This window comes from Lipotes vexillifer, unplaced genomic scaffold, assembly GCF_000442215.2.
Source record: "Lipotes vexillifer unplaced genomic scaffold, Lipotes_vexillifer_v1.1 scaffold63, whole genome shotgun sequence".
NCBI classification, from domain to species: Eukaryota; Metazoa; Chordata; class Mammalia; order Artiodactyla; family Lipotidae; genus Lipotes; species Lipotes vexillifer.
The window spans coordinates 2,226,940-2,253,272 of NW_006784492.1; the positions used below are offsets into that span (position 1 = coordinate 2,226,940).

Below are 26,333 nucleotides of genomic sequence, written 5' to 3' on the forward strand. Positions count from 1 at the left end.
GACCGCCTCCTCTCCGCTCTCCCTAGTCCGCACTTCTGGCGCCCCACCCCCATGCTCCCTCTCTATTGGCTCTTCCTTTGACCACGCCCCTCCGCCGAGAGTCTCCTCCCACGGTTTCCTTCACCTTTCACCTCCTCACCTTCTCGGGCTCTGGAAGGCCTCAGACCCCGCCCACCGGGGGAGGGGAGAGTGCTCCTCCAAGACTGGCAATTAGCGGTGAGTATGATCTGTCCATCAGAGGAGAAGCGGTGGTGGATTGGCTGAGGGGAAGTAGTTGGGAGGGGGGAAGGAAGCACAGAGTCTGCGCGAGTGTCCTGGTGGCCGAGGGGAGGGGCTAGCCGCCTCCGCGCATGCCCCATGCGCGCGCAGGCCCGGCGGCAATGATGGCGGCTCGGTGCGTGAGGCAGGCGCGGCACAGCCTCCCGGCTTTGGCGTTGTCTCTCAGGTAAGGGACGCCGGCTGCCCGGGCTGAGGAAGAGCGCGGTGCGCGTGCCGCCCCCGTCCGCTCCGACCCGAGCCCTGCCCGGCTCCGGCCCGGACGCTGTGGGCGGCGTTTCCCCCACGCGGGGCGCGGACACCGCGGAGCTGCCCTGCGGCCTCGCTGCCCGTGCTGCCCGCGCGGCGGGCCCGGGGAGGGTGTGACGGCGCCCCGCGCGAGCCCGAGGCCGCGCCGAGCCGCCTGCGAGCCCAGGCCGGCGCGAGGCTGCTGCGTGTGCGGGTCGCCGGGGCGCGAGGCGGCGGCGCGCTGGCTCCTTCCGCTCGGCCCGAGTCCTCGTCCACCTCCGCGTGCCCCGGAGCCTGAGGTCAGAAGGGCAGCGGCGCCTGCCCCGCCGTGGGGACAGCGGCTTATTTATACAAGAGCGGTGACTCCGCGGCGGGGGGCACGAGGCAGTGCCCTCCCATTGGCTTTTCTTCTTTCGTGGTTTTTTTTTTTAAACCTGCCGTTTCTGCTTTTTCAGAGTCCAGCCTCATAAGTTAGTTTAGCGAGTGCTTAGCACCTTCTGCGTTGGAGGAACTTTGCCCAGAACCAGGTTATCTGGCAGAAGACAGATTGGGTAGAAGCTGCGCAGAGCAGGAGCTGGGCTTTCCCCGCAGGAGCTGCCTGAGTGACGGGGAGACCGGGCCGGGCAGCGTGGACTACGGTAGTGCGCGGGGATGCAGCTGCGATTCCAGCCAGATACATGGTGTAGAACTGTGTGGGAACAAGCCCACCGGAAAGCCCGAGTGAAAAGGCCTCTTTGCTCAAATAATTTGTGATTTTTGTACCTGGAATTAATTGCCAGGACAGCGTGAATTTCTGCTCTGAGAACTGGGTTTGTGGCAAGAGGCTCAAGTTGGGGAGTCTAGAGAGCTGAATTGTATGCGTAGCTTTCGGAGTAACTGAGCCCCCGGAGCCTCCGTCTCCCTCCCTGCAAAGCAAAGCAAAGCAAGGCAAGACTCTCTCTGGCTGCTGCGGGAGCCTCTGGCGCTCCAGGAGGGGGTCGGCAGAGCGGAGGTGAACTGCCGAATGGCGGTGACTGTCGCACCCAGAGGTCAGGACATCTAGGAAGAAAGGCAGGCTTCACACCAGCACACTTAAGTTTTCAGATTATCATTTTTTTTTCATCACGAAAGTGAAAATAACAGTAAAAAGGTTATTGCATTTCACCCCCAGGGTAACAGACTAATGTAATGAATCCTCTCATCGCTCTCTGCAGGCCTCAGACACATGTACCTACACAGGATTTCTGGTTTGAGTTTATAAAAGCGGGGTTGTGTTTTGTGCATTTCTCTAAGTTGCATTTCTTGCACACACAGTACACCCGTGGTGTAGCCAAAAGATGGCAGTTTAACATATTCTATTTGGTAGCTGCTCAGTATTCCAGATCTTGGAAGCAACAGCTTGTTCAGCCATCTCCTTCTGACAGCGATCTGTTTCCAGTTGCTGTAAACATCTTTGTACATATGTTCTGTGTACTCCCTAGCTTTCCTGTTCATTGAGGCAGTTTTTTTTAATCTGGTGCGGTTTATTTTCAGGTTGGACTGTGGCATAATTAAGAGCTCCACTGGACCTGGTGCAGAGATGTGTATCATTCCTTAATGGCCTTGTGGCCTTGAGTTTATCACTTAACCTTTTTCATGTGGGGATCAGATTGGGTAATACTTTGAAGTCCCTTGCAGCATTAGTTTTAGAGCTCTTTGTATTTCCCCTGTACATACCATCCCCATGCTTTCCAACCTCCATGCCTTTATCCAGGTCCTTCCCCCTTCCTGAAGTGCGTCTGTCTCATCCATTCCTGACTCCGTATGTGAACTCTCACTTATCCTTCAAAGCCCCGCTGCACAAACCGTTTCATTGCCTTCCATTTACCCAAAGCTAGAAATATTCTACTCTGAGCCTCCCAAAGTGCATGGTTCCTCTTTTATCCCTTTCAAACCCCACATTACGGTTCTTTGTGTGTAGATATCTTTTTTGCATGCCCGAAGTACCCAGTGGGCAAGATCTCTGCCCCTCCAGCTTTGTAATCAGCATCAGCACTGGGCCTCACCTCCAGTAGTAGCTGCTGCATTGCTGTGTGGTGGGGCTGGGTGACCATATCTCAGAAGGAGATGTTTAAAGTGGGAACAAGAGGAGGTTAGTACCATAGCCTTGGTACACTGACATATTAGTTTAGGCATGTGTTGCAGAAGACTTTGTATCAACAAATAGCTTCTATACGTCATATGCCTTTATTGGATCTAAAATAAATCCTTTCTCCCCCATGAGTCAGTAGCAAATAGTTTTAAATTCTCTGATTTCTGAAGTCATACATCTGACTTTAAGAAGCAGAAAAACCACGATCTTAATTTCTAGCATGTGGACTTGTCTTTAGGTCCTCTCCTCGGCTGCTGTGCACAGCTACAAAACAGAAGAACAATGGCCAGAACCTGGAAGAGGACATGGGTCAGAATGAACAGAAGACAGACTTGCCCTCTGCAGAGAAGACACTGATGGAAGAGAAGGTCAAGCTGGAAGAGCAGCTGAAGGAGACCGTGGTAAGGTTGCGGGCTCTTGGGGGAGCATGGTCGTTCGAACTCCAGGTGAGTCTTTTCCGGGGACGTCTGGCCAGCCTCCGTGACAACAGAGACAAATCCCATCGTTGTCCAAGGACTACGGCTGGGTCCTACAACAAGTTACTGCCGGAGAAGGGCTAGAACCCAAAGCCTGTGTGGCCCTGGTTGTCATGAGGGTCATCTCTATGTGCTACCTAGATTATATTGAATTAAGGCTTAAAATGGTCTTTACCGGTGAGGACTATTCAGTAGGGCCCTTTAAGCTGGTCTTAGGGAAGGATAAGGGTGGGGGGCAGACGTACGGCCACGTGGTGCTCTCCTAGGGAGGTAGGAGTTCTATGAACTGATTAGTAATATGGATTATGACCCCATGTGGAAAAGCATGAGTGGCACAAATCGAGCTCTGTAAGCATTTAAGAATGATAATATCAAATACTGTGTGCTGGGGCTGTTCTAACTCCTTTATTTATATTAATTCTCACAACAACCCTGTGAGCCAACCGTTAATATCCCTGTTTACAGATAAGGAAACTGAGGTCCAGGACGGTTTGGTAAACTTCCCAAGGTCACCTGGCCACTGAGTGGCAGGGCGAGGGCCTGAGCCTGGGAGCCCTTGCTCTTAACCACGGCTCTGGAATCGCCTGAAGGCTGAACACAGTAACCTGGTGCACACGAAAAATAGAAATTCCAGGAGATGGATGAGATTACAGGAAAAGTTGGTGCAAAATGAGGAAGATAGCAGAATTCAGATGATTAGTACACAATAAATGTTTCAACTGAATCATAGCTGGGCAATGTTAACAATACCAGAGGTTCGTTGATGGGGTTTTTCCTCTTCTGTGGCGTAGAGGCCAAAGCTGTCCACTCAGGTTCGTTGTTCTCCTAGACTTCTCTTCAGTGTGTGGGAACTGAGCGGGTCAGCCCCTAACCGGGCTTCCAGGATTCCCTTAAGTTGGAGATTCTGCTGAGGAATGAATGAATGGTCCTTCCTGGAGGAGAGCCATCGGAACCACGAGAAGCGAGAAGCCTCTCGTTGTCCTTCCCCAGCTGCGCGCTGCGTGAGAATGCCCTTGGGGGCTATGTGAATATGTGACACCGGGCCATCTATTCCCCACTTGCTGGAAATAGTGACACGGGTTAATTTGTTTCTGTTTATTAAGCAGCAGCTGTCTGTAACCCAAAATTTCAGACGTGATGATAGCTGTTATTTGTGTTTTGACTTGGAGTTTGTTACATTAGATATGCTTTCCTATGAATTTGTTCCACACTTAATTCATGTGAATCAGTCTTTCTTTCTCCCTTTCTTTTTTTTTAAGGAAAAGTATAAGCGAGCTTTAGCAGATACTGAGAACTTGCGGCAGAGGAGCCAAAAATTGGTGGAGGAGGCGAGACTATATGGTAACTTTCAACGTTACATGACATTGACCGAGGGAAACACGGGGCAAGGGAGGGGGTATCAGAGCCAGGCAAAGGGTCCGGCCCCGTGACGAGGTGGGGAGCCTGCTGCTCGCACTCCCTCCAGTTTTTGAGATGGGTCAGCCGTTGTCTAGAAGGAGCAAAATTGCCCCTATGACTCGCACTCGGAGTGGTGAGCTTGATTCCTTCAGTGAGGAGCGCGTGCTTTGCTCTTCCACACAGAGACCTCAGTGTGAGCCTGCAGGTAACTAGCAGGTCGGCTCTATGAGGTTCGGCTCCTTAGCTGGAGCAGCCCTAACATTGGTCTCACTTAGGACCTCCTCAGATTCTGTCTGCATTGTCACCTTTGTATGTTTCTGTTATCATCCTTCCCGTTTTTACAGTTGAGATCAGTGAGGCTGAAATGACTTGCCATTCAGCACAAACCTGGTAATGGCGCTGGCACTGAGGCCCGTCTCTCAACCCCAGGTGTGTTGTGTTGATTACCCAAGAGGCTACCATTTGAGTACCTATGGGGACAGAGCTTTCAGTCCCCCTGTTGTAGATGCAGAACCTCAGGTTCACAGTAAGACCTTGGGTGCTCACACTGGAAACTTGATAAGCTCCGAGTTCAACACAGAGAACAAATCTCTCTTTTTTTAATTTCCTTGACGTATAATTGAAGTACAATGTTGTGTTAATTTCTGCTGTGCAGCAAAGTCACTCAGTTACACATATATGATAGATATATGTATATACAGTCCCTTTTTTTTTTTTTTTCTTTTTTTTTCTTTTTGCGGTACGCGGGCCTCTCACTGCTGTGGCCTCTCCCGTTGCGGAGCACAGGCTCTGGACGCGCAGGCTCAGCGGCCATGGCTCACGGGCCCAGCCGCTCCGCGGCATGTGGGATCTTCCCGGACCGGGGCACGAACCCCTGTCCCCCGCATTGGCAGGCAGACTCTTCAACCACTGCGCCACCAGGGAAGCCCTCCCTTTTTTATATTCTTTTCCATTATGGTTTATCACAGGATATTGAATGCAATTCCCTGTGCTCTACAGTAGGACCTTGTTGTTTATCCATTCCATATATAATAGTTTGCATCTGCTCATCCCAAACTCCCACTCCATCCCTTCCCCACCCCCGTGCCTTGTCCACCACAAGTCTGTTCTCTGTGTCTGTGATTCTTTTTCTGTTTCATAGATAGGTTCATTTGTGCCATACTTTAGATTCCACATATAAGTGATATATGGTATTTGTCTTTCTCTTTCTGACTTACTTCACTTGGTATGATAATCTCTAGTTGCATCTGTGTTGCTGCAAATGGCATAATTTCGTTCTTTATTTTATGGCTGAGTCATATTCCATTGAATATACATAATATATACCACATCTTCTTTATCCATTCATCTGTCATTGAACATTTCCATGTTTCCACGGCTTGGCTGTTGTAAGTAGTGCAGCTGTGAACATAGGAGTGCCTGTATCTTTTTGAATTATGGTTTTGTCTGGATGTATGCCCAGGAGTGGGATTGCTGGGTCATACGGTAATTCTAGTTTTAGTTTTTTGAGGAACCTCCACACTGTTCTCCATAGTAGCTGTACCAGTTTACATTCCCACCAACAGTATAGGAGGGTTCTCTTTTCTCCACACCCTCTCCAGCATTGGTTATTTGTAGACTTTTTAATGGTGGCCATTCTGACTGGTGTGAGGTGGTACCTCATTGTAATTTTGACTTGCATTTCTCTAATAATTAGCGATGTTGAGCATCTTTTCATGTGCTTATTGGCCATCTGTACGTCTTCTTTGGAGAAATGTCTGTTTTGGTCTTCTGCCCATTTTTTGATTTGAGTTGTTTGGTTTTTTGTTATTGAGTTTTATGAGCTGTTTGTATATTTTGGAAATTAAGCCCTTGTAGGTTGCATCATTTGCAAATATTTTCTCCCAGTCTGTATGTTGTCTTTTTGTTTTGTTTTTAGTTTCCTTTGCTGTGCTAAAGCTTGTAAGTTTGATAGGACCCATTTGTTTATTTTTGCTTTTATCTCTATTGCCTTGGGAGGCTGACATGAGAAAACATTCGTACAATTTATGTCAGAAAATGTTTTGCCTTTGTTCTCTTGTAGGAGTTTTATGGTGTCTTGTCTTCTATTTAGGTCTTTATTTAAGCCATTTTGAGTTTACTTGTGTGTATGGTGAGAGGGTGTGTTCTAACTTCATTGATTGACCTGTGGCTGTCCAACTCTCCTAACACCACTTGCTAAAGAGACTGTCTTTTCTCCGTTGAATATTCTTGCCTCCTTTGTCAAAGATTAATTGACTGTAGGTGTGTGGGTTTATTGCTGGGCTCTCTGTTCTGTTCCATTGATCTATATGTTTGTCGTCGTGCCAGTACCATGCTGTTTTGATTACTGTAGCTTTGTAGTATTGTCTGAAGTCTGGGAGGGTTATGCCTCCAGCTTTGTTCTTTTTCCTCGGGATTGCTTTGGCAGTTCTGAGTCTTGTGGTTCCATATAAATTTTAGGATTATTTGTTCTAGTCCTGTGAAAAATGTCATGGGTAATTTGATAGGGATCACATTAAATCTGTAGATTACTTTGGGTAGTAAGGCCATTTTAACAGTGTTAATTCTTCCAGTCCAAGAGCACGGGGTATCTTTCCATTTCTTTGAATCATTTTCAGTTTCCTTTACTAATGGTTTATAGTTCTCAGGATGTAAGTCTTTCACCTCCTTGTCAGGTTTATTCCTAAGTATTATTTGATGGGATTTAAGAGGTATTGTTTTTTTTACTTTCTTTTCTGATATTTCATTGTTAGTGTAAAGAAATGTAACCAGTTTCTGTATGTTAATCTTGTATCCTGCTACCTTGCCGAATTCCTTTATCAGTTCTAGTAGTTTTTGTGTGGAGTCTTTAGGGTTTTCAAACTATAGTATCATGTCATCTGCATATAATGACAATTCTACCTCTTCCCTACCATTTTGGATACCTTTTATTTCTTTTTCTTGTGTGATTCCTGTGGCTAGGACTTCCAGTACTATGTTGAATAGAAGTGAAAGTGGGCGTCCTTGTCTTGTTCCAGATTTCAGTGGGAAGGCTTTCAGCTTTTCACCATTGAGTATTATGTTGGCTGTGTGTTTGTTGTGAATAGCTTTAATTATGTTGAGTTGTTTTCTCTATACCTACTTTCATAAGAGTTTTTATCATGAATGGTTGTTGGATTTTATCAGATGCTTTTTCTGCATCTACTGAGATAATCATGTGGTTTTTGTCTTCTCTTTTGTTGATGTGCTGTATCGCATTGATTGATTTGCATATGTTGAACCATTCTTATGACCCTGGGGTGAATCCAACTCGGTCGTGGTATATGATCCTTTTTTACGTGTTGCTGGATTCGGTTTCCTAACATTTTGTTGAGAATTCTTGCATCTGTATTCATCAAAGATACTGGCCTGTAATTTTCTGCTTTGCTAGGTGTCTTTGCTTGGTTTTGGCATCAGGGTGATGGTGGCTTCATAGTGTCCTTCCTCTTCAGTCTTTTGGAAGAGTTTGAGAAGAATTGCTATAGGTTCTTTGTGTGTTTGGTAGAATTCATCTGTGAAGCCATCTGGTCCTGGACTTTTGTTTGTAGCGAGTTTATTTTATTTTATTTTATTTTATTTTTTGGCTGCACTGGGTCTTTGTTGCTACACACGGGCTTTCTCTAGTTGTGGCGAGTGGGGGCTACTCTTCGTTGCGGTGCACGGGCTTCTCATTGTGGTGGCTTCTCTTGTTGTGGAGCACGGGCTGTAGGCTTGTGGGCTCAGTAGTTGTGGCTCATGGGTTCTAGAGCACAGTCTCAGTAGTTGTGGCGCATGGGCTTAGTTGCTCCTTGGCATGTGGGATCTTCCCAGACCAGGGCTCAAACCCGTGTCGTCTGCATTGGCAGGCGGATTCTTAACCACTGCGCCACCAGGGAAGGCCCAAGGCCTGTTTTTAGTGTGGATGCCTGCCACCTCTTTCCTCATCATGTCCTGGCCATTATCCCCTTGATAGGAGGTGTGACTGGTGGTGTGGTGACCAGAGTCTGCACTGGATTTGAGCGGGGGCCTCCTCTCTGCTCTGTGGTTGTCACAGCCTTGTTGTGGGCAGGTCCTGCTCCCTAGTTGTTGGAATAGAGGCCCCCAGATCCGTTTCTGAGCTGCCTTGTGGGGCAGGCAGGATTGGAGCGCTCCTGCTGGAAGGGGAGCCACTCAGTATCCCTCCGCCAGAGCCATCTACCAGGGAGCGTGCTCTGTGGTGCCATCTGTCACCTGTTGGGCGGGCTCACAGAGTGCGCTGTTGTCACACTGCCCTCGGCCCCGCCTGCACTGTGGGAATGCAAGCAGTTGGCCCTGGGGTCCCTCAGGTGCTGTGTGCACAAAACCACCAGCACAGATCCACTGAGGTCAGGTACCAGGACCGGAGTAGTTGTGCGCCTGGACCTGCCGTGGGAGCCGCCCAGACCCTGGCCCTGCTTCTGTGCGTGCCCACAAAGCCCACAGCTGCGGAGGCCAGACCTGTCCCAGCCGCGGGAGCACCCTTTCCACTCGGACGTCCCGCACGTGCTGCTGAGTTGACAGAGTCAGCGGCCGTGGCATGGATCACACAGCCGCGGGGAGGGGCTCTGTTTGCAGTCTCACCTCCGCGTGTGGGCAGCCCCCCGTGGCACTGGCGCTCCCAGAGCTCATAAAGGCGGCACCCAGCAAGAGGCTGCCGTGGCGGGCCCCACCCTTCCCTCGTGGGCCCCTTAACAGCGGCGCTTCACCTCTTCTGGGAACACTTGGTTCCTGGATGCGGTCACCTCACCTCCTGTTGCTCCTCCTCTTCCTGGTCATCGCCTGCGCTGGCTGTGTGTCTGTCGCCCTCCACGTGTCTGGGTTCTTCAGGGCTTGGAGCAGGCCTCCCCCTCCTCTCGCCGTCGCCGCTGCTGACTTGCCCTCCCACGGGTCTGAATGGCATCCACGCACAGGTTCTCTTTCCAGTTCAGACATTTCTCCTGCGTTCTAGTCCTGTATGGCTTTACCTGGACGTCTCGGGGGTGCTTTAAACTGGATCCTCCCCCCTGCTGCCTTTCTTCCTCATCTGAGCACATACTCTGCCCGCCCGGGTGCTCAGGCCAAGCGCGTGAACTGCCCTCCTCCCTCAAGCTCACTCCCCTCCCGTCCAGTGAGTGGCGATGCCTGGACTCCGGCTCATCCACTTGTCTCTGCTGCCTCCGCTGTGGTCCAGGCCAGCTTCAGCTCCTGCATCCCTGCTCCACACGCGAGGCAGAGTGGCCACAGCAGACCTCTACCCATTCCACTGCCCCATCTGGAACCCTCAGCTACTCCTGGTCTGCATCTTCCTGGTAGGCTGGCCGTCCTCAGTTCCTCCAACTCGCGGCTCCCTCCCGACTCCCTAGGCCTCAGTTCCCAGGACCTTCCTCCGCCTACTCTGCCGAACCACGTCCCTTAGGTTAATCTGCCCTCAGCACTCACGAGTGCGCCTTGTGTAAGTATCATTGTGATTGTACTCGCCACTTGTGACCATTTCCTGCGTGTCTCAGAGACCATACAGGAACTAGCACAGGGTTAATCCTTAATAGACGCTCTCATCTTTATCGGATAGGTGGAATTTTAATTTCATTTTAAAGCAGTGGGGTGAAAACCCTGTGTGAAAGAGTAAAGCCTAAAACGAGTGCTGCCTCCTTCGAAGCGCACAGCCTTCAAGACCTGAGAAGACTTGAGTGGGCCGTGCTAGAGCCTCATGGTTGCTGCGCTGCCAGGGCCAGGGTGGGGCGGGCCGGGGGAGCTGAGCCGGTGTGCGCCTCTCATCCGCCCTGACCTCCTCCGTTCAGCAGCTGAAGCATTGTCTTGGAACCACAAACGTTTGTATTTGTGCAAAGTTTTTTAACACGTTATTTCTTCTGTTAGATAAAGGTTAAGGCTTGGGGTGTGTCCCGGTAACTTTTACCCCACGGTGCCAAATAACTGCTAACGTGTATTGAGTACTTAAGTGTTCTAGGTGCTGCTCTGAGTGTGTGTGGTTTTGTCCTCATAACCTCACTGTGTTAGGTACTGTTACCCCTGTTTTATAACCAAAGAAGCTGAGACCCAGAGAGGTTAACCAGATCACACGGACAGTTCGGTGACAGCCAGGGATGTGGCCCCAGGCCCCGTGCTCTTTAGCTGAGGCGGCCACCTGCACCCCTTCCTGGCTCTACTGTCTGCGGGGGTTGCATGTCCTCTTAGCCTGGAGCAGGACTGATGGTGGTTCTGCAGGTTTTCAGCTGCTGGTCTTTACACCTCATTGGCTTTTGTCTAAACCCCAGAAAAGTGTGTCTGTTTTTTAATCCAGCCATTGAAATTCTAGGGCAAACCAGTGACTTGAGAAGGTGTCATTACATAGCCCTTGTGTGTGACGTAAACGGGGCGTATGGTGCTGAGCTGCCCGTGCAGGTGGCACAGGATGCAAATGCTGTTCTTCAACTTCATGCAGGCATTCAGGCCTTCTGCAAGGACCTGCTGGAGGTGGCGGACATTCTGGAGAAGGCGACACAGTGCGTCCCGGAGGAGGAGATTAGGGACGATAACCCGCACCTGAAGAACCTCTACGAGGGGCTCGTGATGACTGAGGTCCAGATCCAGAAAGTGTTCAGGAAGCACGGCTTACTCCGGCTGAACCCCGCGGGGGCCAAGTTCGACCCCTACGAGCACGAGGCCTTGTTCCACACGCCGGTTGAGGGCAAGGAGCCGGGCACGGTGGCGCTGGTTAACAAAGTGGGGTACAAGCTGCACGGGCGCACCCTGAGACCCGCCCTGGTCGGGGTGGTGAAGGAGGCTTAGCGGCCCTCACGGGCTCCGGGGCTTCGTTACGATCGCTCGCTGACTCGGGCCACTTCATCTTTTCTCAGCTGCGGGTGCGCGCGACCTTTTCCTAAACCTTGTTGCCAGGCTTTAGTGACCAGTGGCTGGATAGGAAGTAAGCCGGCTGCACAGTTGTGTTAATGAACATTCGGGAGTCACTAGTTCCACGTGCTCACAGGACAGGCCGGCGGGATGCTACCGGACCCTAGGGTATCAGGAAAAGCACCGTGTCTGCTCAGACTCTGGTGACGCCAGAGTACTTCAAATGAATAAAAGGTCTTCAGGAATCGTGCTGTTTGCTGGCTGGCTGCGCCGGCTGCACTGCGTCCTCTGCGTCTCACTGTAGCACGCGAGTTCCTGGGCTGCTTAGCCCACCACCCGTCACTCAGTGAAGTCAAGGCAAGAGTTTAAACATTTCTGTTGCTGAGAGAAATTGTGCGACGCCCTTGGTGAAGAACGTGTTTGCGTTCGTTGATGATCAGTCCCTGTCTTGCTCCTAAGAGCGATCGCCTACTGGCTCTGGGAGGTGTGAGAGCAGCGGGCACAGCCTAACGCCCTCACCTCCTCATTTTGCCGGTAACTGAATTTGACACACTCAGTTACTTTTGTCCTGTTTTGTTCATCTCCTTATAGAAAGGTTTAATCCATACCCAACTAGTTACTAATGAGCAGAAGGTACTTTCCCCCTAGTAGGATGGACTTTCCTAGAAATCTGAGGGACTGTGTACTTGGCGTGTTTTAAATGTTAAATTTAAAATTTTATTTCAGAGGATTAAAGCCCTGTTGTTTATTTTCCTACGTTCTGCTAGCTGTGTGCTTTGGTGTTGGAGATCCTTACTAAGCAGAGAAGTGTGGCTTAGCTTTCCGGGTCTTTGCTCAAATCCTGCAGCCGTGCGCCTGACACGTGCAAACGTGTTGGCTTCTGTCCCGGAAGGGGACCGTGGACACTTGGAAGCAGCAGTTAAGGACACACGACCGGCAAGCGGTGGCCCTGTGACTCGCCGCCGGACCCTCCGTTCCTCGCGTGAGGGGAAAAGTTGAATGACCGAGGTACTCTTATAAACGAGGGGAAAAAATAACCTTCCAGTAGCTTTGCTTCCACGAGGTACTTCTAGGATTAAAGGTCAATACTGCTGCTTCGACTTACTGCATAAGAAAGGTGGGTAGTCGATTTGAAAGGTGTAGGTGATATTCCCATAATTAAAATTCCGATTTATACCATTTCAAGAAATTTCCCCCCCTTTCCTTTTTATAAATTTATTTATTTTTGGCTGCGTTGTGTCTTCGTTGCTGCGCACGGGCTCCCTCTAGCTGTGGCGAGCGGGGGCTGCTCTTCATTGTGGTGCGCGGGCTTCTCATTGCGGTGGCTTCTCCTGTTGCGGAGCACGGGCTCTAGGCGCGCCGGCTTCAGTAGTTGTGGCGCACAGGCTCTAGAGCGCAGGCTCAGTAGTTGTGGTGCACGGGTTTAGTTGGTACACGGCACGTGGGATCTTCCTGGTCCCCTACATTGGCAGGCGGATTCTTAACCACTGCGCCACCAGGGAAGCCCGTCCCCCTTTTCTTTTAAGCTGCTTTAAATAACTTGGTCAAGAGCATAGCCCAGAACTACAGGCAGCAGTACAGCACATGGAGAAACAGCCGAGAGTTACGCCTGCTCTTTACACTGTGGCTGTGAGCACAGCCTTTCGCCTCCCTGGACTCATCTGTAAAATGAGGGTGAATAAGAAAAGTAATTTTCAAACGAATTTCTTGGAACGTGCGCAGTCCCCTCCCATCCCTTTTCACCTAGAGCTGCACCTGCAAAAAGGTGCTAAACCCAGAGATGGTCTTGCTTAAAGGTGATCAGCTAGCTATTTGTTTATTGTTTCACTCATCCACAGTCACCACTAACAGGAAAACATTTAACTTTGTACGCACTGACACTGGCAATTAAAGACCCGTGGGCTGCACTCCCGTCGAGTTCCTGGGTTTTGCGTAATCGTGGAGGTGACAGAGGCAGTGCTGTCTACTCACCATCGGTTCTCCCGGCCTGGCTCCACAAGAGCGCTGGCTGTTCCGCTTCTTTCAGGGAAGGAGAGTGGCGTGAAGGGGTTTCTGCTTAAGTGAGATCTATTTTAACTCCCCACAGTCTGGAGGAAAGACTGGTGTGACACGGAAGCGCTGCTCTAAGACGTCACGGGTTGTCCCCCATCCTGATTTTGAAGGCTGGCTCATAGCATCTACGAGGCTGAAAAGCTAAGGCTCCAGGGGCAGGCGGTAAAAAGCAAGCAGTGACACTATTTGGTTCTCAACTTGTTTAATACGTAAAAGGGAAATAAGAACAGTAGGCAGAGTTTCGGTTTTAATACATTCTCGGGATGTTGGCCACCCAGAGCGTTATTCTGAATAGCTGATTATCTTTCGTGACTCAAAGAGTTTTAATTCTGAAAAGACCTAATTAACTCCATGGAGTTATGGTGACTGATTTATCATGAGAATTAAATATAGAAATTTAAAGGCTCCGAGCTAACAGCAGGGTAAGGACTAATGTGACAGTAATAGCTGGAGTTGAGTTGATGGGAAAAGAGGCAACCAATCATAAAATTACATTTCCCTTGTAACGAAGCGTTAATACTCTAACATAAATTATACATTCATTATGGTGTGTGTTTGTTTCAAAACAGTCAAGCCTAAGTAAATTCTTCATACCATCAAAGAGACACACATACTGAAAACCTGCTTAAACACAGAAGTTTTTCACTTGACAGCTCTCAGCCAGGGCCACGCACATTTACAGGGAGCTTTTGCTTCTCAAGCTTAATGAAAGTCTGGCAATCATTTTATATAAAAATAAGACTAAAGTTAAAACCTCATCAAACTAGGAATCTGATGTAGAAGCAATGACATCAGAGCAGCTAAAGGCAAGTAGTTCTCAAACTTCAGCCCGCATCCCGGTCACCTGGAAGGCCAGTAAGAACACAGCTCCACGGGCCCCACCCCTGGAGTTTGAGGACTGGGGCGGCGGGGCCTGAGTAGAGTACCTGCATTTCTAGCAGGTTCCTAGGGGGTGCTGAACCCCAGGTGAGAACCCACTGGCTGGAACACCTGCGGGAACGTAGTAGCACTGCCTCCGTCTCTGCGCAGCGGTAGACGGGACCTGCTCTCCGCCAGCCGTCGTCGTCCTGCGGGGCGCCGGGAGCAACAGCACGGCCCGCTACCGGGTGCTCACAGAGACGCCCTGGACTCCTCGCTGGGCCACAGGGGGCGCGTCTCTGCCAGCGTGCCGTGCAGTTTACAACTAAAGCCATATACAGTGTATCTGAAGGGCTTACTTAATGCTGAAAATTTCACCCCTAGAGGGAGGACAGAAGAACGTAAAAAGAAAGGAAAAGGCACCGTAATTAAGTCGTTCTTGGGAATGATGAGGTTTTCTTCCTTTTTCTTTCGAATGACTTCACTTTAATGTACCTTCAAGCGCAAACACTCCGGGAGGTAAACGGTCTCGGTAGCTATGAGGGAGGAGAGGCAGGCCACGCCCCGGGAGGAACCGGCCGCTGGGCTCCGGCCACTCCACCAAGTCTCTGCAGGGCCTTGGACACAGGAGCCCTGAGCGGCGGGAAGACGAGGGGCTCCTCAGCTTCCGGAAGGAAGGTACCGTCCAGGTCCACGAAAGAGCGCCCCTGGGAGCGTCCCTAAACAAGGCCGGGCAGACGCCACCTCTGAGTGTGGTTCAAGACGGTGACCCAGAGAAGCGGTGCCCAGGCAGGCCTCGCCCTCGCCAAGCTGAGCGCCTGACGCCACCCCAAAGTAAGATGCAGGGCCAGAGTCGCGGCGAAAGAGGTCCCTGCAACCGGGGTGAAAACCCTGGGGGGGAGCTAACGCCAGAACCCAGAGAACTCTCAGCCGTGAACCTTCTAAGACGAGTTCTTCCAAGTAAAACGCATGCAAGTTCCCAGAGCAGCAAAAATCAGCCCCAGCATTCTGGCAGCCCGTGCTGGGCCCGGTGTCCCCCGAGACCCAAGGGAGCCTGCCAAGGGCCGTTGCTCCTCCCACGGTGGCCCCGCCCCCCGGAACTAGCCGGGGCGGTCGGGTTCGGGAGCCGCGGGCGCTCCACTTGGCCAACTTGGTCCACACCACGCTCCTGCTCTCCAGTCCCTGCGGGCGCCGGTCCTGGCTCCCCCCGGCCTCGCTTCCGCCTGCCCTGCCCGGCCCCATCTAAAGTGCCACGTGCCGGCCTGTGCCGGGGTGTCAGGTCACAGGGCGAAGCTGGCAGCCCGGCAGGGCAAGGCGTCCCTCTGCCCGCGGCACAACAGTCATGTACCAAAGGGAAGAAACTCACAAAGGGAAATTACCCCATCTCGTAATTCTCCAAACTGAACACTTAAAGGCAAATCGTCATCTTAAAGTATTACTTTCAGGACTAAGTTAAAATAGATACTTGTCTCCCTCACGATCTGAGTGTTACTATTGCTTCTAAAGAGGACCATAAAAAGAATTTATATCCCCCAAAAGAGAACTCAATTTGTTTAAAAAAGAGCAACGGGGAAAAAAAGCGTTTCCTCGCCCCTCCCCTCCCGCCGCCCCCCCCCCACCCCCGGCCCCGGTCATTTTGGCTCACAAGCTTTTCAGCATCATTCCAGGTCTCACAGGGACTCGCCTTCAGGAAGCATCCCTGGAAATCCAACCACTCTCCGTGAGGAAGTTTAAAATCCTTTTCTTCAGGACCTTGTCCAGGTAGCTGGGCAGGCGGCTTTTGGAGGGGATGCCCTGCCGCTTCTGGAGGTGGTCCTTGATGATGATGGTCTTGACGGTCACGTAGCGAGCGGGGCTCAGGTTCACGGAGCTACAGAGCACCTTCTCGCGGTCCGACAGCAGCTCGAAGCCGGGCAGGTTCTCGATGGCGGCGAATTCGCTGTCCTTGCCGTCCTCCTTCCCCCGCTTGGAGCCGGCCGTGTTCTTGTTCTCCTTCCGCTTCTCCCGCTTGTGCCGGGCCGCCTCGTACTCGGCAGATTCCTCCATCTTGGTGATGCCGTTGCGCCGGTACCGCTGCAGCTCCCGGATCTTGGCGCGCAGCATCTTCTCCTTGTGCATGTTTTCAAAGAGGTCGTCGAACTCCTTGCAGGACATGAACTGGTAGAGCGGCCGCAGCTTCAGCCGCAGCTCCTTCTCCTCCTTGGTGGCCTTGCGCTTGGCCGCCTTCTCCTTCTTGTCCCTGCCCAGGAAGGCGGGCACCAGGTTGTAGTCGCGCGCGATGTTCTTGCGCCGCTGCCGCTCCTTGAGCTTCCGCACGTACATGTCCACGTGCGCGCGCTTCAGCTCGATCTCCACGTCGTCGTCGTCGTAGTTGACCGAGAGCCCGCTGATGAGCGTCTCGGCGTCCTGGTCGTACTCGATCTCGTAGTCGTCCCGCAGCGGCATGTAGCCCAGCTGCTGCTGCTCGGCCACCGAGATGTCTAGGGGAGGCAAGGGGGTGGTGAGGCTGGGAGACAGGGGGCCTCCACTGGGGCAGGTGTGGTCTGTCACCCGATTGGGGATGGTGTCGGGGATGCAGGCTTTCCCCAGGTTTCCGTGGATGTACATGCTTACGTAATGCTCCATCACTTCCTGGGGAGTACGGGAAGCGCCAACGTGAGCAGCCATATCCTCCTACAAGGGCAAAGGTCAGAGGTCACTTCCAAAGTCAGAGTGTCAGACTCGGGGTTCGCGCGATTCCCTTAACGCTTTCACAGAGGTTCCCTGAACTACTTTCTACAGCATCATTACGGTCCCCTCCCGAGAGACACTCCTCCTGCACGTTCTCTTGGGCTGGGCTGATCGCGTGCAAGTCAGCGCTAGAGGGAACCTTCGAGGATTCCGCCCGCGAGAAAGTGAGGACCCACAGAGGCGCCAACGTGTGCGGGGTCACAGTGCAAGCTGGCGGCGGAGTGGGGCTGGAACCCATGTCTGAGACCCCCGCTGTCCTCCGGGCTCCCTAAGAGGGCGAGCAGAGGCCCCTGGCACAGGCCGATCTGCCCGCCACACGCCCCGCGCTCGGGGGCGGCTGTCTGGCTGAGGGGCTCACGGGACGCAGGCGCACAGCCAGAGCCCTGGGGCGCCCGCCGCATCCCAGCCCACCTCTCCATTCCCACGCCAGACAACAGACGCGCCTGGGTCTCCAGCGCGCTGCCCGCCTCCCAACAGAAAGGGCCGAGGCCCGGTCTTTGACACCCCGGCCCCGAGGGTCCGCCTGTCCCCTTCCTAGGGGGCGGTCGGGTTGAGTGGGAAAGAGCCTTTCAAGAGGGAAGGCGAGCCATCACTTCTGACAGACCCCGTGGTCTGGCAGCTGGAAACGCCCAGGCTGCAAGCAGGCGTTCATTCCTACAGAAGGTAACTGCCCGCGAACACAGGGTTATTAATGGGAGGAAATCGTACAACTCCCTCAATCTTTTCCTTCTGCCAAGAGGCCTCTTCCTCAAAGTCAACCGCTAAAGCCACTTCAGAAAGTAACTGCCCAGAATGCGCACTCATTCACCGGCAGCCACTCAGCACCCCGCTGGCCTCGCTCACCCCGCGCTCTGCCCTCCCGGCTCTGGCAGCTGCCGGGGCATCGCACAGGCTGCCTTCTGCCCCGGAAACTTGCGCCCCCCGCCCCCCGAGATCGGGATGCTCCATGCACCCCGAAAGGCCAAACTGGAACCCAAGAAAACAGCCGGCCCCCTCGGGCTGACGCTGCCGACAAAGTGGGCACGGAGGGGAGGGGAGGGAAGCATTAGGAAGGATCCCTGGTACAGTGACCAGACCCAGCGGCCCTCCCGGAGGTGCCGCGCAGAGGGCGGGGCTGAAAGGCACCGGAACAAAGAAGGCAGGACCAGGACCTAACTGCAAGGCCTCTTTCTGAGCACCATGCAGGGAAAAGGGAGGACCAGAGCTAAAGCTAGACTCTGTCTCATGGAGAAACTACATGCTTGCTGCTTTAAAAATCACTCTTAGCGGGCTTCTTCCCTGGTGGCACAGTGGTTGGGAATCCGCCTGCCAATGCAGGGGTCACGGGTTCGAGCCCTGCCCCGGGAAGATCCCACATGCCGCGGAGCAACTAAGCCCGTGCGCCACAACTACTGAGCCTGCACTCTAGAGCCTTCCAGTGCAGAGGGTGCAGGTTCGATCTCTGGTCCAAGAGCTAAGATCCCACATGCCTCAGGGCCAAAAAACCAAACGCTCTAGAGCCTGCGAGCCACAACTACTGAGCCCACGAGCCAGAGCTACAGAGCCTGCGCTCTAGAGCCCGTGCGCGGCAACAAGAGAAGCCACTGCAATGAGAAGCCCGCACACAGCAACAAAGAGTAGCCCCCACTCGCCGCAACTAGAGAAAGCCCGTGCGCAGCAACAAAGACCCAACACAGCCAAAAATAAATAAAATAAAATAAATTAATTAAAAATCAGACACACACACACACACACACACACACACACACACACACACAAAATCACTCACTCTTAGCATCAACTCTGTCATCATCCTTCCCCAGGAAGCATTTCGTCCAAAAAACAAAACAAAAGCAAGTCACAACCATTCCCAACAGCTACTGTCACTGACGCAGGCTGGCCCCGCCCTCCTCGGAGCCTTGAGTCCCACAGTAAAGGAGCAGGAGCCCCCCTCAGTGGCCGGCGAGGCTCTCGTGGACGGTAACGGTCTTCCCCCACCCCACCCTGGGGCCCAGGAGCCCCTGGGACACGCTGGGAAGACACTGTCCCTGACCCACGCCCTTTCGGGAGCATGTCACCCTGGTGAGCGTGTCTGGGGAGCGGGACTGCCCGCCTGCGCCTGGTCTGAGCTGCCAGCTCCGGGAGCCGCGCCCCTCAGCCTCTCCCCATCACCGCAGCTTCCACCCAGGCTGCGTGCATAGGAACTTGGGCCCCATATCTGGGCCCCGTCCCCGGTCCGGTGCAGACCTGCTGTGAGAGCTCTGCCCTCCAGCAAGTCCGCTGTCCACCCTGAACCCCAGCGACCTGCCTCCCAGAAAGCATCAGATGCTCAGAGCACCACACTGAGGGTAAAATTTAAACCCTGAAAGAACAGAAGGGCTCTCGGCAGTAAAGTTGCATCTGACCAAACCAAGGTATTTTCATTGATCTGAGGTTCTCTCCATCAATCCCGACACTCTGGGAACAGAGAGCAGAGGCTGTGGAGGCAGCAAGGAAGCCCGGGGGCCGCAGGCCAGGGATGCACAGCACGTCCTCCCGGTGAGGGCTCCCGGGGCCTCACCCGCGTTCGCTCCCACATGGGGCAGCTGAAAATGCACGCAGCAGAAGGCTGTTCACGCTGCTGCCCTCATGCCCTCGTGCCAAAACGCCTGGGAGACAGAAAGCTCTCCGCCTGTGGTGCATCAGACACCTTCTAAGGACACATGACTCCAGCCCCGTCCCCCAGGGCATCGGGTGGGGTTGGCAGTGGGCCGCTTCACTGCACACCTTCTTACGACTTAGCGTTTTCAACGTTATGAACGTAGTGCCCATTTTTAAAACTAAGGAAAAGTCCCAAGCAGAGGGAAGCATCAGGAGAGGGGACCCTGGTCGGCTCTGTTCACCACTGTGAGGCCAGGGCCCGGCAGCCAACCCCAAATTACAGACGCGCCACAAGCACCGGGCCAGCGCTCCCCACAGGCGTCCCGGGCCCAGAGACACGGAAGGAAGTGTGCAGACCCAGGGAGGACGAACCGTGGCAGCTACCTCAGCGGGGGTGCTGGTGGGGCCCCGGGCCTGTCTGTGCGTGCGCTAGTGGCTCTGGGCCAGTGCTGGCCCCGCACTGGGCAGATGCAAGATACTCACATTTCGCGAGGGATTCCGTGTGCTGGTTTTTCACTTCTTTTGAGTAAAACTACAAGTACTTTTTAAGTAAAGTTAAATTCTGCCTCAATTCTCTGTTTACACAGGTCTAAGATTTTCATCCAAAATGTGTAAAGGAAAAACATACAGAGCCCTTAAAAGACACGGCTCTTGTGTTCCAGGGGGCGACACCCCAACACTTCCGTGGCTCCGCGCCTCGCTCTGCAAATGTGCACACTCCCGCGGCTGCGTGGAGGCCAGGCAGTTCCCGGCCTCGCCAGGCAAGAGGGCCACACAGCTGCGGGCCCTGCGCTGACACCTCAGTTATCCAGCTCCTCTTCAGGTAACAAAGGGGGTCTCTGGCTCCAGATGGACCCGGGCGAGGGATTATTTATGAAGCCACAGATCAGTGGGGCTAGCGCCCTGTCACCAGGAGCCCAGGAACCCCCATCAGCAGTCACGTCGGGCACCGCCTCAGGCAGGCCACTGCTAGGAGAGACACTGGCCGCCAGCTGCTGCTGAAGAGAATCACCCCCCCCCAGGGGCCACCACATGAGCTTAATGAGCACTGAGAAAGGCCCAGGAAAGCACGCAAGATCCCCGTTTCCAAGGACCCTCAAACAGGGAGGGTCATAATGGAACAGTCTAAATGACAGCGACGACCCAGCTCTGATTCTAACAGGAGTCCACAGAAGGTAGACAGGTTCAGGGAAGCGAAACCATAGAAAGATGATGGTTAAAAACAGCAACAGGCCCAGCACCCTGCTCGTCACACCCTTCAATCTTCACGTGTCAGTGGTCACACAAGACCAGCCCACACAAGTGAGAGAAGTGTCCCATCACCAAGTTACAGCGTCCCATGTGACAGCAGGAGAGTGAATGGGAGGGAAGTTCTTTCCCTCACATGTTCAAGGTCAGAGTTGTTGCTTAATCCGGATGGATGGATAGACAGATGGATAGACAGATGGACAGAGGATGGATGGATGGAAGGACAGATGAAGCATGAATGGACAGACAGACGGCTGGGCAGGCAGCAGCAACAAAAGTGAGTTTGGGGGAAAGAGATTTGAAGAGAAAGTTCACTTCAAGTACAACTAGAACTAAACAAGGAACACAACTGTATCCTGCGGTTGGTTCAGCTCCCACCGCAGCGTGCAGTAACACACCGCGAGTAGCCCGAAGTCTAACGCTAAACGCTTAGAAAAAAAGAGACTCCTATCTTTGCAAAAACGTAAGGAGAGTTAGGGATGCTGCTTCCTTAAGTCCTCCGAAAAATAAAGGAAGACGTGTCTCTCAGACACTGAACTGGGCCCGTGAGGTCTACTTTCCAAGGCCACTAGACCCAGGCCAGGGTGCGGCCTCTGCAGGAGGAAGGAGGCCCCAGCGGGCAACAGCTCCACCGGGCGCTCGGGCTGCTCTGCACGCCCTCCAGCCTTTCCAGGCCCACGCGTGCCAGCCTCCAGCACCTGAGCAGGGAAAGGGAGAAAGAACCGTCCAGAGAGCCGCCAGCACTGCGGGCCGGCCCGCTCCCGCCAGTGGCGCCGCCTCGGGGTCTCTGCCCTCCGTGCTGCTGTGCCGACATCCTCCAGACAAATGCCGACTATCCTCCACGTGCACAGGCTGGGGCCGGGCCTTGCGACCCACTCCTGGCTCCACCCCGTCACTGCTCAGTAACTCAGACGAGTCACTTCTCTGTGCCTCAGTCTCCCTGTCTGAATTACGGAGGTGATGCTACCACCTCCTTCACGCACAGAAGGGGGAGTTAATGAGGTAATGCACGCACAGTGCTTAGCCCAGTGCCGGGCACAGTGTGCCCCCATGGATGTTGGCTACTGTTACTACTACGAAGCTGTCAGCGTCACTTCCACAACCTGTGTTTATTCTCAAGACCCACATCATCTCCTCCAGGGAGGCTCTGACGATCCCGAGAACTAGGGTCAGACTCTGGCTCAGTTACTCACTAGCGTGGGGTCCCTATCCTCTCAACTTCTGCTTCGTGATCTGTAATTCCTCCTCTTAAAGGGTTTGGTCAGGATAAAACAAAAATCATCATGAATAGTAGCAGTTAACGTGTACAAGCCTTTGCATCTGTCAGCTCATTTCACCCTCCTAGCAGTTCCCACGAGGTACCATTGACTTTACTCCCCACGTTTTACGGACCGGGAGAATAACCCTAGGTGAAGCTACCCCCAGGGCACCGGCCAGCACTCGCCCACCCGGTGGCGCAGGCCGTGCAGTCAGCTGCTTTCTGAGACGTGCAAAGGGCAGCGCAGGGCCCCGCCGCCGGGCTCCCACTCTCCTTTCCAGACGGGCCACCCCGCAGAAGTGCGGCCACGGCTCGCTCTCTGCCCTCCGGGATGTGTGCGGGCGCCGCACCACCTTACTTCTTCCCGGGCGGGGAGTTCAGTCCAATCTTTGTGCACAAACCAGTGCCTTTAACAGAACGACTATCTTCAGCGTCACAGAGCATCCTTCCTGTGCAGGCTGGCGGCTCTGCTCTAGAGCATCCTGAGGAGCGCACATCCTTTCTCGGCGGCAGCGCCTGCCTTCGCTCCGGAGGCTCAGGGGCCAGGCCTGGGGCGGGCGTGCGCTGCACCTCCCCAGAGAGGCCCGGCTCCAGCTTCCTTTCTCTTTAAGGGAAGAAGCCCTCAAGGGGACAGAAGCAACGCAGCAGCCCCGGGGGCCGGGGCAGAGGCCCCGGGGGCAGCCAGGACGCTGCAGGGGCCCCGGGGCAGCAGAGGGCGAGCGGCCTGCGGGGCCGCGAGAGAGCGGGCCGAGGCGGGAGCCTGAGAGCCGCCGGCCCAGGAGGGCGGACTCAGAGCCCGGAGGGCCGGCTCCCCCCACGGCTCTCCTCGCGCCCAGAGGAGCGCCTGGGCCGCCCGCCACGGGGACCAAGGGCCGGAGCCTGTGGCAGGGATGCGAGCAGGAGCCCGGGCACTGGCCTCCCTCAGTCACTCCTTACTCTCGTCTGCCTGCCCCGTGGACTAAACCTGGGCTTCGGACCCAGAGCCGGACCTGCAGCCCCGCCTGGGCCGCCGCGCCCCCGCGTGCGCGTATGCCCTTCTCCCCGGACCGGCTGCGAGGACCCCGGGCCGGGCCAGCTCCCTGCGCCGGAGCTCACACGGGGCCCTGGACGCGGCTATTGCCTCCTCCAGCCCCGGCCGGTCACCTTTCACAGTGAAGAAAACAGCCCGCCTGCCTCTGGGGGCTGGAAGGACGCCCTGGGCCGCCCACCCCGCATCGTAGGCCCCAGACCTTCCCCTGCCTTCCAGCCCGACCCCTCCTCCGGGATGCGCTGCTGTCCGGGTCAGGGCCGCCTCCGACCGCAGAGGTCGGTGACTAACACGGGTTTCTCGTCTGTGCTTCCAGGTCATCAGCCACTCCAGGGGCCCTGTTTCCCTGGGTCACTAATCCTGTCTGCTAGGCTTTTTAGCTGGAAAGTTCTGTAAGCCTCCCCCCAGTTCCAGGTTCCATGTCTGCTTCCCTAAACTCACTCAGGATTCACCAGCTTCACCCCTCCCTTGAGGGGACTGGCCCTCAAGGGGACTAAAGCCTCTCAGGTCAAATCAGGTTACATGTGAAAGAGCTTGATAAAGCTGTGTGCCTCACTGCAAAAAAAGCGCGTGGCAGGTCCTCAAAAAAATTACACAGATCCAGCAATTCCATCTCCTGGTATTTACCCAAAATAATAAGGACTCCAACAGATATCTGCACACCTATGTTCACTGCAGCATCATTCCCAACAGTCAAAAGTGGAAGCAACCCAAGTGCCCATCGATGGAAGGCTGGATAAACAAAAGGTGGTCCATCCACACAATGGAGTATTATTCAGCCTTAAGGAGGGAGGAAGTCCTGACACCTGCTACAACCCTGACGAACCTGGAGAACATTATCCTAAGTGAAACAAGCCAGTCACAAAAGCACAAACATTATTACATGAACCCACTTACGTGAGGTCCCTAGAACAGGCAAACCCATAGGGACACAAAGTAGAATAGCAGCTACGAGGGGCTGGGGGGGGGGTTGGAAACGGGGGACAGAGTTTCTGTCTGTGAAGATGTTCTGGGGATGATGGTGGTGACGGCTGCCCAACGTGAATGTACTAATGCCGCCGAACTGGACACTTACAAATGGTTAAAATGGCAAAGTTTATGTTATGTATGTTTCACCACAATAAAAATATATACTTTTTTTAAAATAATAGGAGTTTTAGAAGTCGCAGGCCGTGCTCCACATCAGTGGTTTTGAAGTGGGGTCCCTGGGCCAGCGGCAGCTTCACCGGTGAAGCGGTTACAAGTGCAGATTCTCACACCAAGCCTCACACCTGCGACTTCAGAACCCGGAGCGGGAGGGGGGCCGGACCCGCGTTTAACAAGCCGACCAGGGGCTCTCAGTCACGCTGCTCTGCATAACTGTGCCCATCCTGGCTGGTTTCTCCATCCAGGCTCTTCCCCCCGCCGCCTCCTCCCCATCCACAATGGCGACTGAGAATCCCGCCGACAGGAGGCTCACGGGATGGACTTGCCCGCTCCCACCAACACACAGAAGGGATTTGTGCCTGGTTGAGAAGGTGACCGTTCTCATGGTCCCCAAACGAGGCTCTGCTGACCCACTGCATTAGGACTCCAGGAGAACGTCTGTAAACACCTATTTCCAGACCTCACCCAGGGGCTACTCTGTGCACCTAGCACAGGGGCTGACATAAAACGGGCCCCAGGGCTTCCCTGGTGGCGCAGTGGTTGAGAGTCCGCCTGTCGATGCAGGGGAAACGGGTTCGTGCCCCGGTCCGGGAGGATCCCACATGCCGCGGAGCGGCTGGGCCCGTGAGCCATGGCCGCTGAGCCTGCGCGTCCGGAGCCTGTGCTCCGCAATGGGAGAGGCCACAACAGTGAGAGGCCCGCGTACCGCCAAAAAAAAAACAAAAACAAAAACAACGGGCCCCTACTGTCATCTACAAGAGTAAAACTCCTTGTTCAGGACATTCCACCTGCCTCCGATAATCAGGCCGAATGTATGTGCACAAGCACAAGCCCCCACAGAGTCCACAGAGAACTTCGCATCCTTTTTCAATTTGAAATCTAGCTTCAAGGTCAGCTTGAACGCCACCTCCCCCTAGAGTCCTCCTGACCACCGTCTGCAGGAGCCCGGGCCTCCCTCAAACTGTTCGATGCTCCAGCAACCAATCAACAAACGTAGAATATTTCAGCCTTGTGTTTACATCTGTGTCTGCGTTCCTGCAGGATCTGTGTCTCATTCTCAATCTGCACAGCGTCCACAACACAACCGGCTGCCCTTGGGGGAGGAGGTCTCAATACCCACGGTGATGAGACCCTGTGGGTCCACCCGCCAGCCCTTCCCCGGTCTCGCCGTCACAGCTGTGTGTCCCCCCCGGCCCCTGCGGCTCGTCCCCAACCCCTCCCGGCCTTACTGCCGGCACCCATTAGCCGGGCCCGCAGCCCCGGGACACGGCGTGAGCAGATGGCCCGGGCTTCACGGCGGCCTGTCCGCACAAAGTCCCCACGACCCCGTGCTCACACGAACCATCGGAGAAATCGGAATGAAGGCTGTCACCCTCCTCCGCACCACCGTCCCCACTGCCTTTCTCCACACTCCACACTCAGCCCACGAAAGCCGGTTCCTGCGCCCCGCCCCGTGCACCCACTCACCTCCCGCCGAGCCGGGTCCAGACCTGGCTCCTCGCGTTACCCCGGGAGGTTAAGGCCCAGGCTCCGGGGTCAGGCCTGTGTCTAAACCCTGGCTCCACCGCGTGGAAGGCTGGGGCATCCTGCACAAGCACTTTAAGTTCTCAGAGTCGCTGCTCTTCAGCTGTAAACTAAGAGCCACCCCACAGGGCCACTGGGAGGAGCGTCACCGAGAACCGGCGCTTGCCGTCGGCAAGCGTGGGACACGCCGCTTAGGAGCGCACACCTGAAAACAACACACATCTCAGAGCAGCAGAGAGGAGCTTCTGATGACGCACAGTGAAGCTCAGGGTAAAGCAGCCCCAGAAAGCACAGCTACAGACACTGGAGCTGGCGCCTCGGCGTGGCCTGTGGACCCCCAGGCCTGGCTAGCGTCCCCCAGAAACCCACCACCGGTTCGGCAGGGAGAAGCACCCGGCTTTGTCTCTCCTAACAGCCGAGCCTGCTGCCGGCCGGGAGTCGGAACCTGCATTGTTAACAAGCCCCCCAGGTGATTCATGTGCAAGTTAAGGTTTAAGAAGTCCTGCTTCCCAGAAGCCGCCCCCCCCCCCCCCCCCCCCC

At 54.3% G+C, this 26,333-nt stretch overlaps 2 protein-coding genes across 2 annotated transcripts in view; one reads left to right on the forward strand and one right to left on the reverse strand.

Annotated features, from left to right (window-relative positions):
• Positions 1-350: 350 nt before the first annotated feature.
• On the forward strand, positions 351-11,268 carry GRPEL1 (GrpE like 1, mitochondrial). The gene is made up of 4 exons (XM_007456869.1): positions 351-445; positions 2,853-3,015; positions 4,350-4,431; positions 10,922-11,268. Exons 1-4 carry the CDS (start codon positions 351-353, stop codon positions 11,266-11,268), a joined length of 687 nt encoding a protein of 228 aa, XP_007456931.1.
• Positions 11,269-15,927: 4,659 nt separating this feature from the next.
• The window catches only part of TADA2B (transcriptional adaptor 2B), a 13,045-nt gene continuing 2,639 nt past the window's right edge, over positions 15,928-26,333 (reverse strand). Inside the window, exon 2 of the mRNA XM_007456870.1 lies at positions 15,928-16,914. Within this exon, the coding sequence (XP_007456932.1) occupies positions 15,928-16,914 (987 nt within the window). The remainder of the gene's footprint in view (positions 16,915-26,333) is intronic.